The 16,222-nt window shown below is 39.5% G+C and overlaps 1 protein-coding gene across 6 annotated transcripts in view; it reads left to right on the top strand.

The window, feature by feature from the left end:
• The window catches only part of LOC117304640 (otoferlin-like), a 123,833-nt gene that overhangs the window by 50,315 nt on the left and 57,296 nt on the right, over nucleotides 1-16,222 (top strand). For 5 of the 6 annotated variants that reach the window (XM_033789198.1, XM_033789192.1, XM_033789195.1 and 2 more), the window contains 9 exons: nucleotides 1,717-1,845; nucleotides 2,080-2,232; nucleotides 3,840-4,035; nucleotides 5,027-5,151; nucleotides 5,885-6,019; nucleotides 8,051-8,077; nucleotides 11,766-11,927; nucleotides 13,752-13,892; nucleotides 15,438-15,599. In XM_033789198.1, the coding sequence (XP_033645089.1) occupies nucleotides 1,717-1,845; nucleotides 2,080-2,232; nucleotides 3,840-4,035; nucleotides 5,027-5,151; nucleotides 5,885-6,019; nucleotides 8,051-8,077; nucleotides 11,766-11,927; nucleotides 13,752-13,892; nucleotides 15,438-15,599 (1,230 nt within the window). The remainder of the gene's footprint in view (nucleotides 1-1,716; nucleotides 1,846-2,079; nucleotides 2,233-3,839; nucleotides 4,036-5,026; nucleotides 5,152-5,884; nucleotides 6,020-8,050; nucleotides 8,078-11,765; nucleotides 11,928-13,751; nucleotides 13,893-15,437; nucleotides 15,600-16,222) is intronic. The other variant, XM_033789197.1, reaches the window with a different exon arrangement.

Here is a 16,222-nt window from a genome sequence, read left to right as displayed (position 1 = left end):
CACCATGTGTGTATCTATTTGCCAGGTAGAGTTTGTTCTTGGCGAACTGTCTTTTTTTATTCTACTACCGCAGTAGATTTATCGGATATTCGGGAGACTTCTCAGTTCTGAAAAGAACTGTCCTGCTTTTTAACTACTACCTGGGCGGAAGGTATAGAAAATTGGCTGGGACTACTACTTTAGCTTTTAGGAAAATTAACAGCATTACCGCGGAGTCAGTTCTTGAATTGGTATCAACGTTTCAACTATGTAGCTTGAGATCCTATAAGCTAAAGTAGTAGTCCCAGTCAATTTTCTATACCTTCCGCCCGGGTAGTTAAAAAGCAGGACAGTTCTTTTCAGAACTGAGAAGTCTCCCGAATATCCGATAAATCTATTCCGTTGTAGTAGAATAAAGAAAGACAGTTCTCCAGGAACAAACTCTACCTGGCAAGTAGATACACACATGGTGTTACCGCAAACCAAATAAACATTGAGCAAGTTTGGTATAACAGAAATATATGATGTTCAATGTTTCATTGGAATTTAAACCATGCTAGTAAAGTGCATTAGATTTGGGGTACATGTGTGTACACTCCTCAAGTTGTTCAGAATCATGGGAAGAAACTAGAAAAACTTGCAGGTACAACCATGTGTAAATCTTATTTGTTGAGAGTGTACTGTTCGCGACATCGAGAACAAACTCTTTTCAGAGCCAACACTCTAACAAAAGAGATTTACATATGGTTGTACCATGGAGGAAGGTTGTACCGGCAAGTTTACTATTGGTTTGTTACGTTCTTCCTATTTATCCACACCATGCAAAACTTCAAACAATATTACTTTTTTTCAGAATCAATTGAGCTATAACCAGTCAAATTTTCATCCAAATGGATACTGTATTTCTTAAAGGAAACCAACAACTTAAACATGGTTGTGTTATGTTGCTTCTCTGAGCTTTTTACAAAAGTGTGTACACTGTACATGAATGTAGTTTTTTTGTATGCATACTGAATGACAACGCAGGCTTATTACCAAGCTCACTCATTCATAATACTTAATATCATTTGTATATATGTTATTGTATAACTCAATGTATTTAATGTTTCCAGGTAAGTTGTAGATGTTTGAATCATAATCACATTGTACATGTTACGTAAACCATGCAACCTTCATTTACTAAAAGATTTACCTACAGTCATATGGAAATTTAACATTGTGATCATAAAAGTCACAACAATTCAAGAGTTATAAAAATAACAGTTTTGAGATGTGCCCCCTTTATTCATAGTGAACGTTTGTACAAATCAGACAGTGAAATTTACATAAAATGCAAGATTTAAGTTTTCTTCCATTGAGCTGTATACAAGTTGTGCCTGCAAGAAGTCCAGGCTTTATGGCTCTTTTGTAAACATGTGATGTCACAAGTTACAAGGTCTGTAGGAACATACAAACAATACTGTGACCTTTTAAAGTTCAAAATCTTAGAGTCAAAGTTTACAATACAACCTGGGAAGCGGCAGCACCTAAGGGGAGGTGACTGCCAATATAGGGGTCGATAGCACAGTCAGCGAGCAGAGCACCGGTACGTTAAACCGGACATGGTTGGTTCAAATCTCGCTCTAGTCAATTTTTCTTTTTTTCAACCCCAAATCATTGAAAAATTGCAATCAATGCAAGTCTGGATTGTAGCAATGAGCAGTACTTAATATTACATGTTCTTGGTTCATGTCACAGGAGGAGATTGTTAAACAGGCCAAACGTCTCAACGTCAATCCCAGGAAGGAGCTGAGTCCTAGAGCCTTGAGGGAGAAGGTCAAGGCGGCCAAACTGTTCCTTCATAGAATCAGATTCCTGGCTGATGAGGTAAACGCAAAATGTAACCAATTAATTTGGGATTTGAGGCATTGCATGGTGAGGTATCAATATATTTGGTTTGCGGTAACAACATGTGTGTATCTATACTATGGTTGCTATACTAGGTAAATTTTGTCTTGGTTCAACCCAACATTATTATACATTTACCCAGTCACTTATCCTTGTGATTTTTCTCTAGACATTAGTGAATATAATTTTATTGACTTTGCACCCTGGTTACAGCCACAGCATGGTGTTCCGGATGTATTTATTTGGATGATTAGTAATAATAAGCGTGTAGCCTACGCTCGCATCCCATCTCGGAAGCTACTTTACTCAGCACTAGAGGAGGAACGAGGGGAACATTGTGGTGTCATGCAGACACTCTTCCTTAAGGTATGTTGTTGAAGTTTCTTCAAGGAGTTCAAGTCTGGAATAGCTTAAAGACACTGGGCACTATTGGTAATTGTCAAAGACCAGTCTGCTCACTGGGTGTATCTCAACATATGCATAACATAACAAACCTTGTAAAAATTTGAGCTCAACTGGTCGTCGAAGTTGTGAGATATTAATAAAAGAAAAAAACACCCTTGTCACACGAAGTTGTGTGCTTTCAGGTGCTTGATTTCGAGACCTCAAATTCTAATTCTGAGGTCTCGAAATCAAATTTGTGGAAAGTTATTTCTTTCTCCAAAACTGCGTTACTTCAGAGGGAGCCGTTTCTCATAATGTTTTATACTATCAACCTCTCCCCATTACTCGTTACCAAGTAAGGTTTTATGCTAATACTAATTATTTTGAGTAATTACCAATAGTGTCCAGTGACTTTAAGTAGTATTATTTATAGGATTGGTTCAGTGGTTTCTTTCCTTGCCTTCCACTAGTAGGACCTTAGTTCGAATCTTACTGGGGGCATTATGTGGATTGGGTTTTCAGTCCCTACCTAACTGTGTGGGGTTTCCCTGGAACACTTTCTGTGGTTTTCCTTCCACTTTTAAAACTGTATTTTTCTTCTTTCTTTTCTCTCCATGGGGTTCGTGGGTACACAGTGATTAGTGTGGGAAGGGAAAGCCGGGTCTGATCGGCTGGAGCGAAGTCTGTGTCTGTATACAACAGGAATATTACAGCTCAGTCAATGTTAACTAGATTTTTTCAATTTGTGTGTTTATTGTAGATTCCTAACTGTATAATATTTTATAACGTAGTACGTGTAACTTGGGTCTTTATTTATTCTATTTTATTTATAATAGATGTTAAATTTGCATCGGGGATAAAGAATATTAATTTTGGTTTTTACCCATACACCGATGTGTGTTAGCACTGTATACTCAGTACTTTCCCGAGTCCTGTGAAAAAATATCACAGGCATGTTACTCGGTGGGATTCGAACCCACGACCCTTGCAATTCTAGAGCAGTGTCTTACCAACTAGACTACCGAGGTTGCCCGGCAGCTAGAGGCAGTTCGAATCCTATGTTTTGGCAGCGGGTACCGCAACGATATAATAGATGTTAAATTTGCATCGGGGATAAAGAATATTAATTTTGGTTTTTACCCATACACCAATGTGTGTTAGCACTGTATACTCAGTACTTTCCCGAGTCCTGTGAAAAAATATCACAGGCATGTTACTCGGGTGGGATTCGAACCCAAGACCCTTGCAATTCTAGAGCAGTGTCTTATATTTTATTTATGCTTTAGCTTTCGCTTCTTTTGTTAACGCATTGAGGAAACTGGGATTTATGATTCGCTTTGTAAATGTTGTTTGTTGCTATTATTATTATTAGTGTACAAGTTGAACCAGATATCATGTATTACAGAGCTTGAGTGAGTAGAATTGTGTAAACACAAGTGACAATTTTGAAGGATGTTTGCTGTTTTACAGGAAGCCAATGCAAGGGTTTGAAAGCGCCTACCCAGTGTCTGCTGTTGTTGTTGTTGTTGTTGTTGTTGTTGTTGTTAAAGTGAAGAAGTTATGACTATTTGATTTGGTTTGTTCTACAGCTTCCTGGCAAGAAGGGCGTGCAGGGGGTGAGTGGATGGACCATCCAAGCCAAGCTCGATATCTACATGTGGCTTGGTTTGAACAAACATAAGAAGGACATGTTGAAGGGCTTACCGGCCGGTTACATCCCTACCAAGGATCTTAAGCAAGCAGTTAGACTCACTGGTATCCCGCCACCGTTCGTTACCTACAAAGGTAGGTTGTAGGCTCCACTTTGAGTCGGCTGGACAGTTATTGCCATGCTGTTCAAAGACAATTAACCGCCAGCTTTGGTCTATCATTCGGACTTTCAAATGTAAAAAAAAGATAACCATAGCACCGCATACATGTACAAATTTTGGCGTAAACAAATTTCACAAATTTTATGAATTTGCTTTTCACTTTTGTGACTTTGAACAATGTCGTTTTCAAAGAATTTTTATTTAATAAAGCTCTCTTTAGCTCGTGCATGTCTCATGTAATTTTGGATTCAATGTGTTTCCAAACTCTGACAAAACATCTTCACTAGTGTAGCAGAATTGTTGTGCATTTTGACACAATTCTACAAGTACTGGCCATCTTGGAGGCATCCACAGAATTCACCGGGAAGTTTGAAATATCTTGGAACAAACGGGAGAGCTATTGTGAAAGGATTTTATATTAACTTTGGTAAACAAATTAATCTTAATGTGGAAGCTCTAAAGATGCTTTACACCAGAAAAAAAGGGACAAGTGCAGAATCCAACACCACTTTGTCACTTATCCATCAACATGTTCCTATCTGGGTGAGTAACATACTTTTAGGTCATAATTGTTTAAAAGTCGGAGGTTGTAGGTTTTTTTCCCCAAAAAATAAGGGTGCACAGACAAGATGGAAATTAGTAAAACGACAAAAGGCTAAAGGTCAAGTCTCACTGCAGCGATAACGAAAACGATAACAACGCAAAGGGAACACATTCTATTGGTTGAGTTGCTCCACGCTTTTTCAACCAATCGATGGCGTGCATTGTTATGATTCTCGTTGTCGTTCTCGTTATCGAGGTCTGTGTGAACAACACTAAAACTGGAACTTACAATGCTTTGGAAGTTTTAGGTTGACAAAGAAGTTTGACAAAGTGTGGAAGGGAGCATCTTCCAAACGACAGAAGCATGTTTGGCATTAATACATTCCCCATTTCATCCTGTTTTTGTTGTTTTGAACCAACAGATAAGTTTCACTTCATGTTACGGTGTCATATTTACCAAGCAAGAAGCTTGATCGGATCTGATTCTTCAGGTCTCTCTGATCCCTTTGCTAGGATCATCTTTGGCAGTGAAAGCAGGTCAACCCGGGTAAGTGTCTAACAGACCTTTATCACGGCGTGGTCATCTTGAATTAACTCCATTCCAACTCATTGCAACCAAACTAAGGCTGGATGAAATAATAGTCTGGTGCCATGCGCAATGAACGTTAGCACTCATCACTGTTATTGGAAACGGGGAACATGACCAAGATGGTGACGGCGTGATAAAGGTCTTTTGACCCAGTTCACCTAACTTCATCATCGCATTTACTCGGTTGTGCCATTGTGGGAGTAATATTATTAACAATAGTTGCTTCTTAAATAGCGCGCATATTTGTCACTAATTGACACTCAAGTTGGTTTAACATAGAGTTGATAAGGCTGTAAGGTATGTGGGAATTTACATTTGAATTATGAGACCGACATGTACTCTTTTTACATAGCACCATGTAATGGTTTACAAGGTGCTGCGCCGCAACATGCTGTTATGACCATTCTTAGGTTGAATTTCTACTACCTATTTCCATTGATGAAATTGAATGGTTGACCAGCTCTTACTGCTGGCTTTTACGTAATTGAATGAGTCATGAGGCTTAATGGAATTGAATGATCTTATTTGACCAGTGAATGCTTTGACGACTGTTACGATATATGCTGATTCGATGGAGCATTCATTTTCAAACTGGCCCGGAAGGTGCTTTTTGGAACGTTTTAATTTTCTAAGAGTCGTCTTCACTACAGTCATACATTTATGCAACCATATTTCCCCTTTCTCACTGCAGGTGATTGAGGAAACCTTGAGCCCAACATGGAATGAAGTACTCATCTTTGAGCAGGTTACCATTTATGGCAAGAGAACAGACTTCAAAGACAAGCCACCATTCATCTGTGTGGAGTTCTTCGATATTGACATTGGGGTAAGCACTAAACCGTTTACAGCGCTTTTGCTAAGCCATTTTCACAACCTACAGAACCATCAAGCAGAAAGTACTGTTGAATGTTTAGTTTAACCCTTCCATGCGTTTGACAAAAAACTTCATCTCCCTGCATGAGACCCACTGTAGTTTACTGCGCTCAGGAAAATCTTAATTAGCCGGGGTAAATAAAGCTATTTCCAATATTTGTTACGCCCAACACCTTTCAGAGGGTCTAGGTATAAGTTCCAGAACACACCACAAAAAAGTCCAATCATGGTCCAATGCAACTTGCATTTGCTCTATATGGCTTTATACACGAAGCAATGGGACAGCCCTGACCACCCCATGTGGAATCAATCACCATATGACTACCGGGTTAGCATGGCCATTCAACTTTAGTCTTGTTTATGAAGATATGAAGTTGGATTACACGGAAGCCTGATTATTAACAAATAATTATTAGTAAAGTTATGCATAAAAATGCAAATAAGTGCAGTGAAATACAGTGGCACTGTCTCAGGGGAGGGTTAAAGACAGTGGACACTATTGGTAAATGTCAAAGACCAGTCTTCTCACTTGGTGTATCTCAACATATGCATAAAATAACAAACCTGTGAAAACTTGAGCTCAATCGGACGTAGAAGTTGCGAGATAATAATGAAAGAAAAAACACCCTTGTCACACAAAGTTGTGTGCTTTCTGATGCTTGATTTCGAGACCTCAAGTTCTAAACTTGAGGTCTCGAAATCAAATTCGTGGAAAATTACTTCTTTCTCAAAAACTACGTCACTTCAGAGGGAGCTGTTTCTCATAATGTTTTATACTATCAACCTCTCCCCATTACTCATAATCAAGAAAGGTTTTATGATGATAATTATTTTGAGTAATTACCAAAAGTGTCCACTGCCTTTAAGGCACTAGACACATTTGGTAATTGTCAAAGACCAGTGTTCATACCAGGTGTGTCCCATGCGTACTGTATGCATAAAACAAAAAATATGTGTGTACAAATTTTGACTCATTTGGACTCATTTGATCATCGAGGTTGCAAGAGAATAATGAAAGAAAAAAACACCTTGTTGCACAAATTTGCCTGAAAGCTTTTAATATTTGAGATCGAAATTACCTCTTTCTCAAAAACGGTGTTGCTTCAGAGGGAGCCGTTTCTCACAATGTTTTATACTATCAACAGCTCTCCATTGCTCGTTACCAAGTATGCTTACAATTATTTTGAGTAATTACCAGTAGTGTCCAGTGCCTTTAAGCAGACAGTCAAAGTGAACTTAACAGTGGCATCTTCTTGAGTTATCTGCTTTTAGCTTAATGCCTGACTGACAGATTAACATACAAGCTTGGACATCTAGAAACTTTGTGCAATTTGTTGACACCCTGTTGCAAATGTACTTTCACAAACTGCTTTAGCCATAGTGTCTTTGTTCATGAGTTTGCAATCTGAAGTATAATTTGCTCAATACATAGGTTAACATGCGGTCGATTCTGTTTGTGTATTGGCTGTTACTCCAACTTGTACAAGGCCTGTGCATGCAACCAATATGCACGCAAATGGCACATTGATTTGTTCATGTACTTGTTGAGTTTATTCATGCTATTTTACGATCCATTTGAAGAGCTTTCAAAATATTTGTTCTGTGAACGAAGTTGAAAAGCTGCTTAAATCTTGATGTCAGGCATGAAAAGTTGCTCGTTATTCTTAATTACAATCAGTAGTTTTTCCCAATGAGCTATTATGTAAGCAACTGTTGAAATGGCAGATATGGTATTTTAATTTCTTTGTAATCCATTTTTTTCCAAGACATTTTCCATACTTATTATCCTGACATTAAACTGTACTTGTGAATGTTTTCTTCTTCCTAATGGCAGAATAATCACTTCTTTTAAGAGTTGCAACGCTCTTCCTACAACTCAAATTTTAATTTTATGTTTTTATTACTTAACAAGAAACTGGACAACTAACTCTATATTGTCTTTTCGTTTTTACAACTTGACTATCTGTGGTTGCTAACAAACTAGGTCAACCCGATAAAAATAGCTCAAAAGGTGAGAGACTGCTTAAAAATCAGAAGCACAGTTAATCATTGGATAGTGGTCATGCATGCTCCAAAACCGGTTCAAACCGCCTGTAACCAGTTCAGACTGGCTTACAACAAAAATGTCCTTCTTTGTAATATGCATTGCATTGAAAGCTTTCTTTGGCTGTGTCCAAATCAGCGGATGCCGCTGTGGCTTAATCGACATGTGAACATATACTTCAAGCATATGTGAGCCATAGAAACAGCTGTAGCCGCTAATATGGTCACAGTCTTACTTGATTCATGGGAGTCTTGAAGCCGGTTAAGCCAGGGGGTGCCATTGGTGCTGAAGGGTAAGGGATAACTCAGCATGCTTAGAGTTCATTAATCAGTTCTTCTTGAATCAAAGAATATTCCTGCGTGCCATTCTTTCTAGGACTACTTGACAATCTGTTGGATTCACGCATCTACAACCAATTTAAAGAAGTGTCCCAAACTACATGTACAAAGCATTTTCTGATTCTTGCATTTCTATGTTTGTGTTGTTGGTTATCTGTTTGTGGATCTGCTTGTTTATATGTGGCCGTTGTAATTAGTGGCCGTTGTTACTAGTGTTGTCAGGCGTTTGTTTCTCCGTTTGAAACATTTTTGGATGAAAGGAAAGTCACAAAACAGCCATGCATTGTTTGAGGGTACACATCAAGCTTCAGTGATACAATTTTACCATTGAATGATCACGTTGCCTTGGATCGGTTGAGTTGGTCTTTGAAAGGCGTTTGTAACCGTTTGTTATAAAATGCATATGGTTGGAAAGATGTTGTAAAAGTAGAATACAATGATCCACACAAACATGCTTCGAAATTGCACGGTTTACCTTTTACCTCGTCGACTAACACTGTCGGCCATTTATGGGAGTCAAAACTTTGACTCCCATAATTGCATGTTAGCTCGCAAAGTATAAGGAAAACAACGCAATTTTGAGGCAAATTTGTGTGGATCATTGTATTCTACTTTTAAAACATCTTTCTAACCTTATGCATTTTATAACAAACGGTTACAAACGCTTTTCAAAGACCAATTCGACCGATTCAAGGCAACGTGTTCCTTTAAAGTCGTAGCCCGGCATTGTCATCACAGCATAAACACTCAATGGAATCGATGCCAAAGATGTGATTCAGAGATACAGCTTGCAGATTGTATGATTACTAAACCACACACATATTCACTTGTTAAAGACAGTGGACACTATTGGTAATTGTCAAAGACCAGTCTTCTCACTTGGTGTATCTCAACAAATGCATGAAATAACAAACCTGTGAAAACTTGAGCTCAATTGGTCATCAAAGTTGCGAGATAATAATGAAAGAAAAAACACCCTTGTCACACAAAGTTGTGTGCGTTTAGATGGTTGATTTCGAGACCTCAAGTTCTAAACTGGAGGTCTCAAAATCAAATTCGTGGAAAATTACTTCTTTCTCGAAAACTGCTCCACTTCAGAGGGAGCCGTTTCTCACAATGTTTTATACTACGAACCTCTCCCCATTACTCGTTACCAAGAAAGGTTTCGTGCTAATAATTATTTTGTGTAATTACCAATAGTGTCCACTGCCTTTAAATAAGTCTTGGGTACCATGATTTATTTATGCTAAGTACAAACTCTAGGTGCTTTGTATTTTTCAGCAATTTCACATTTGCTAGCTTGATTCTTGCTTTTTTAAGCGCACCACCTTTTAACTTCTACTAGAATATTTCAAGGGGCATCAAGACAATGACCTTCAGCTACCGGTACATGCAAATGTATTGTCCTTTTCGTCAATTTTCCCTCTATAAGGTTACCTTAAATTCTTGACTGCCTATAGCTTAAAGCGCATGGCTTTTCTTTAATGTATTAACACTGGCATGTTTTCTTCATTTATCTTGCTCTATTGCCAATATGCTTTGCTTTAATGCAATGGGAGACAGATTCAGGTAAAGTACTTGTGAGATGATGAAATAATTGCTGTGCTTGCTGTTTCTTTTTCTCTTGTTGGTATTTATGTGTGTGTGTTTTCTTTCATAAATGATGAAGTTCATTTTGTTTTAGTTTGTTTTTAGTATTGAGCATAGTTCATCTGATTGATTTGATTGGTGGATTGATTGTTTGATTCATTGATTTATGTTTTTGCTAAGCACATTGAGAATAAGTATTCAGAACGAATCGACAATGAACACATTTTCCTGACGATGACTAGAGCAAGCTAGTCGAAACGTTGAGACCAATTCAAGAACTGACTCCGTGGTAGTACAGTAATAATTACGATCCTATAAGCTAAAGTAGTAGTCCCAGCCTATTTCTATACCACCCGCCCAGGTAATAGTTAATAAGCAGGACAGTTCTTTTCAGAACTGAGAAGTCTCCTGAACACCCGAACAACCACTCCGCGATAATAGAACTAAGCAAGACAGTTATCTAAGAACAAACTCTACCTGGCAAGTAGATACACACACGGTGTTACCGCAAACCAAATATATATTGATACCTCACCATACAATGCCTCAAATCCTATAATATGAACACATCTTGGGAGTACCAATTTTTGAAGCACCAATAGGAGACTTTCCAACGCTAAGTGGCAGCAGACATACCGGGTAAATTTCCATTGTTTACGTAGTTCTGAACATGCGCATAATTCTGAGAACAATGGATTTACCCGGTAAGTCTGCTGCCCTCTATCGTCCCAGAAAGTCTCCCATTGTTGTTTAGGTAAATGAAGGTAGTGGTGACTGGCATTCACAATGGGGCTACAAATATCAAAATACAATTTGGTTCTTATTTTAATATCACACACATCCTAGTAGCTAGATCAAGTTGTTTCACAATATTAATATCCCTCATCAGGCATACTTATTATTTATTATAAGTTATCACACAAGCGTGAGTGGAATACGGAAAAAGATAGCGCTTCTGCGTCCCATATCCAACGAGGCCGAAGGCCAAGTTGGATATGGGACGCAGACGCAGACGCGCTATATTTTCGGTATTTCCAAAAGCGTCCCATATCCAACGAGGCCGAAGGCCAAGTTGGATATGGGACGCAGACGCAGATGCGCTATATTTTCCGTATTTCCAAAAGCGCGCGTGTGATAACGTATTAATCTTCAAGCAAACTTGGCGCGTGACATAGAACACACAAGACTAAGGTAGTGATATTAGCCGTGCAATATAGGTTTTTATCACCATTCCATTCTGCGAATCTGATTGGAGGATTAGCGCGTACTTGAAGATAAAAAAGTTAACGACTGTCCTGTGTGTGCATGTGTATTGAAGCTGCTTTGGTGAATTATGCATGAGTTACCCACTCTAGGAATTGAAGATTGACTTGCTAAGTGTGATAATGACACGATGTAGTTCCAACAGAAACTCATTTGTAATGTTTTGCCATCCTTGAAAGTTGTTAATGAAAAAAAAAAATATCTGGGCCTAATTTCATAAAGCCTGTAGGCATAAAAACTCGCTTAGCACAGAAAAATCTTGCTTAGCACAGAAAAATCTTGCTTGGCAGAAACTGGTCACAAGCCAAAATACAATCGGGTTTTTGCTTAGTAAAGAACTTTTGACAGGCAGTATTTTCTGCTTAACAGCTTTATGAAATTGGGCACAGGTCTCGATGCTAATTCCCACTGCTACATGTAACTCTCAATGCTAACCTTGTTGACTGGGTGTTTTGTTCTAACAGGGAGGTGCCGAGTTCATTGGGCGCTCGTTAGTGGTGCCGTACGTGAAGCTTCTTGATGACCCATACTCTAAGCCTACCTTCCCACCATTACTACAATGGCATAGTATCTTCAGAGGCCAGGCTCAGGCTGGAGAAATGCTGGGCGCTATCGAAATGATCCAGGTAAGACTCAACGCCAATCACTGATCGTTACAGCCATTATACACTTTCGGAACAGAAACAAAATTAAAAGTTCACAAATTTACAAATAACTTACAGGGTTTACAGATGGTAATGGTGAAAGACTTCTCTTGAAATATTATTCCATGAAATGCTTTATTTTTTGAGAAAACACTGAAACAATTATCAATTCTCGACAACGAGAAGTACGGATTTATAGTAAACACGTGTCATGACGCGGCGTAACGTGCGGAAACAAGGGTGGGTTTTCCCGTTATTTTCTCCCGACTCCGATGATCGATTGAGCCTAAATTTTCACAGGTTTGTTATTTTATATATAAGTTGTGATACACGAAGAGTGGGCCTTGGACAATACTGTTTACCGAAAGTGTCCAATGGCTTTAAAAGAATCTCTCTAGTTTTCAGTAGATTTTAAACTTGTGCTGCAATGAGCTGAAATATGCCTTTTCTTAGCAAAAAATTTCTCTCAAATTTAACAAGATTTGCAGTTTTGCAGTGAACAATATAATGTAGGTTTTACCCTAGCCATTGTAAGCTGTAGGATGTCCACTTGTACTAAAAAAATCAAGCCCATGTTCTTTAATTTCCTGAGACATAGGTCTGCTCTAGAAGGTGGAAGGCTTTGGGTTAATTCCTAATTAAAAGTAGTAATTACAAACATGTACATCAACTCTATTATAGTGCATCGCCAAAGATTGCTCATTGCGCTTTAAATTAATACCCCATTCGTTTTAAATTAATACCCCATTCGCTTTAAATTAATACCCCATTCGCTTTAAATTAATACCCCATTCGCTTTAAATTAATACCCCATTGCGCTTTAAATTAATACCCCATTCGCTTTAAATTAATACCCCATTGCGCTTTAAATTAATACCCCATTCGCTTTAAATTAATACCCCATTCGCTTTAAATTAATACCCCATTCGCTTTAAATTAATACCCCATTCGCTTTAAATTAATACCCCATTCGCTTTAAATTAATACCCCGTTCGCTTTAAATTAATACCCCATTCGCTTTAAATTAATACCCCATTCGCTTTAAATTAATACCCCATTCGCTTTAAATTAATACCCCATTCGCTTTAAATTAATACCCCGTTCGCTTTAAATTAATACCCCATTTACTGGCCCTTTTATTTCGTTCCTTAAACCATCTCAGCTCCCTTGGGTATACAGCCTGTGCTGCCAAATATGTAGCGCACTAAGCTTAATCAATCACAAGAACCATCTCACAGGTACCCATTTACCCCTACGTGATGAGATCCCTGGTGTTTCTGATCAGCAGAGGGTGGGTTCGAATCCCCAGCCGTGACACTGTGTCCTTGAGCAGGACACTTAACCATTGCTTCGTCCTTCGGATGGGACGTAAAGCCGTTGGTCCCATGTGTTGTGTAACGCATGGTAAAGAACCCAGTGCACTTATCGAAAAGAGAAGGGGTTGTACATGTAGTTAAGTGTCTTGCTCAGGAACACAAGCGTCATGACCGGGATTCGTACCCACACTCTGACGACTCAGCGACCAGAGCCTGGTGCACTAAACTGCTCCAATAAGATAATTTCTGCGACGTTAGGTGGCAGCAGACTTACCGGGTAAAGCCATTGTTCTCAGAATTATGCGCATGTTCAGAACTACATAAACAATGGAAATTTACCCGGTAAGTCTGCTGCCACCTAGCATTGAAAGTCTCCCATTGAGTTGCTGCTTCAAATATGTATTAATAATCCATCCACCACATCAAGCTGATAAAAGCTTACCTAGCACATCGATTAAACACATTGTGTACACTCTCCATTCCTCTTCAGTTGACACCTACTGGTGGTGTTCCCTCTGATGTCCTCAAGATTGAGATTCCTCCTATTGACCCTAAGAGTAAGGAGAAACTACCTCCTAAAGTGGAGCTTCCCATGGAGATAAGACCCAAGCTGTGCCGTTATAGGATTGAGGTATGTGCACTCTCTCTCCGTTTCCTTCCAGGGGCCATTGCCACCTACTCCAAGGGCTGAAACATGGTTACCCCCTTTACAGTCCATACGGATGTAGGCTTGGGTATCATCAATCAGAAGCCTGGCTGGTAGAAAGCACTACCTCCCCAACTTTATGTAGCAAGTGTTACAACCGGGATTCGAACCCAAACTCTGCTGATAGAACACCAAAGCTTTAATCCGATGCTCTCAACCGCTAGGCCACGACACGCCACACCATCTTAAGAGGATTGGAAGTGACCCGTTTTCCAATAGATACAGTCCCTGCATGAGTAATGAAAAAAATTTACAAGTGTAACCTCTCGTTGAATTGGTATAGATACCAGTGCAAAATTTACCTTCATCCAGAACATCTGATGACAGCATTCTGGAGTAATGGATCTGTACATTTGTGTATGGGGATGTTTTGTCTGTGAAGCATTGTATAGCATTGTTTAGGGTGGCATGGTTGGCATGTGCGTAAAGCGCTCGCCTCTCACTAAGGTGACCCCGGTTCAATTCCCGGCCGGGGCCATAATGTGAGTTGAGTTGTGCGTTGGTTCTCTGCTGTGCCACAAGGGTTTTCCAGAACATCCGGTTTTATCAAACACTTTCGATCTTGGCTGTGCTCCGTGGTCATAATGGGTTGATGCGGCTGGCAGCCAAAGGCGCCCTTGCATGCCTGCTTCTGGAACACGTTGTAGCCGCGTCCTTCGCCATTCAGCTCTCAGCTGCGAGTAAGGATGACTAGCCCCCCAAATTATTATTATAGTATACTCAGTACCTTCCTGAGTCCTGTGGAAAAAACCATGTGAGTACTACATGTATGCCAGTGAGATTTTGTTTTCACAGGACTGTAAAAGTACTGAGTATAAAATGCTTAACACAAAGACAGTAAAAAAAAAAAGTTATCAATTTCCATTATGACGACTCCTCACAGCAAGGTGTAGTCTTGGTTCAAGACTCTCCTGGATTTGTCACAAGAGGGCGCGCTATCACCCCAAACGCGCTATCAACCACGAACCGCTATCACCCGAGAACCGCTATCACAGGAGAGTCTTGGCACACTCGTTAAATCTCCCCCGAAAAAAGGGGCGGGCTCTGCGGGAAACCTATGCACGCGCATTATGTTTCCCCCCCGATTTTGGGGGGAGATTTAACAAATGTGCCAGGACTCTCCTGTGATAGCGGTTCTCGGGTGATAGCGGTTCGTGGTTGATAGCGCGTTGGGGGTGAAAGTAGCAAAGTGGACCGTCCTTTGTTTGAATGGGCAGGGGGGAACACTGGGCAAACCCAAATTGATTCACCACCATGCAGAGTCTCAAATCTTGAATACACCCTTGGGCCTGATGCTTCACATAGGCAATGAAGACGATTGCCTCCATGCCCCCTGGTCACTTCCTTATTGGCCTTGAAATGCTCCAGTAGAAAAGTAGCGTGCCCTTGCCCTTTCAAAAATTGAGCATGCAGGCCTGCATTCTGATTATTATGTAAAGTGTGATTCAAAGATTCTATGTTATGATTCAGGTTGTGTTCTGGGGAGTTCGTGAGATGAAACGTCTTCAGTTAATGACAGTAGACAAACCTCGTTGTGATGTGCAATGTGGTGGAGAAACTCTCTCATCAGCCATCATCTACAACGCTCAGAGGAATCCGAACTTCCCTGATAATGTGCGCTTTATGGAAGTGGTAAGTAACTAGTTTTTCATTAGTTAACATGGGGCCTCAGTGCGTAGAGAGCTCGCCTCACGATGTAACTTCAACTTCAATTAGAGTATGTAAGAAGTACTTTAAAAAACAACCTCTTCTTAATATTGACCCCTTGCACGCACGTCACATGCGGCAACTGTGCCACGCTCACCATTTTGGTTGGCAATTAGGTTTACGTGTAAAAACACTGCGTCGCCTAAAATGCGCATTTCATTGAATAACGCACAGTGACGATGCCTACCAATATGGCGCATCCATGATTATTCGATGATGACGCCAGGTGAATTGGGTCAATAGTGAATGATAACTAAGAGGTCTACTTCACTCTACTTACCGGTAGAGTTGAATTACTAATTTGCATATTCCCTATGCCGCGGGGCAATAATGTTATGAATTTATTAAATTAATTTATTTTTCAAATAACTTAACTTAATAAACAAGAGCATAAAATAATATTTATTACTTATTTATTTTGAAAACTCATGATTGTAACTTAATATTTATATTTATTCTTTTTGAAGAGGCCAGACCTTGTACAAGCTTAGGTTTCTTGTCTGACCTCCCTATACTGTTATTAAGTTCCCAAAAACTAGTTTTCCCTT

This window comes from Asterias rubens, chromosome 21 (genome assembly GCF_902459465.1).
Source record: "Asterias rubens chromosome 21, eAstRub1.3, whole genome shotgun sequence".
Taxonomy (NCBI): domain Eukaryota; kingdom Metazoa; phylum Echinodermata; class Asteroidea; order Forcipulatida; family Asteriidae; genus Asterias; species Asterias rubens.
This window is presented reverse-complemented; position numbering and strand designations above follow the sequence as displayed.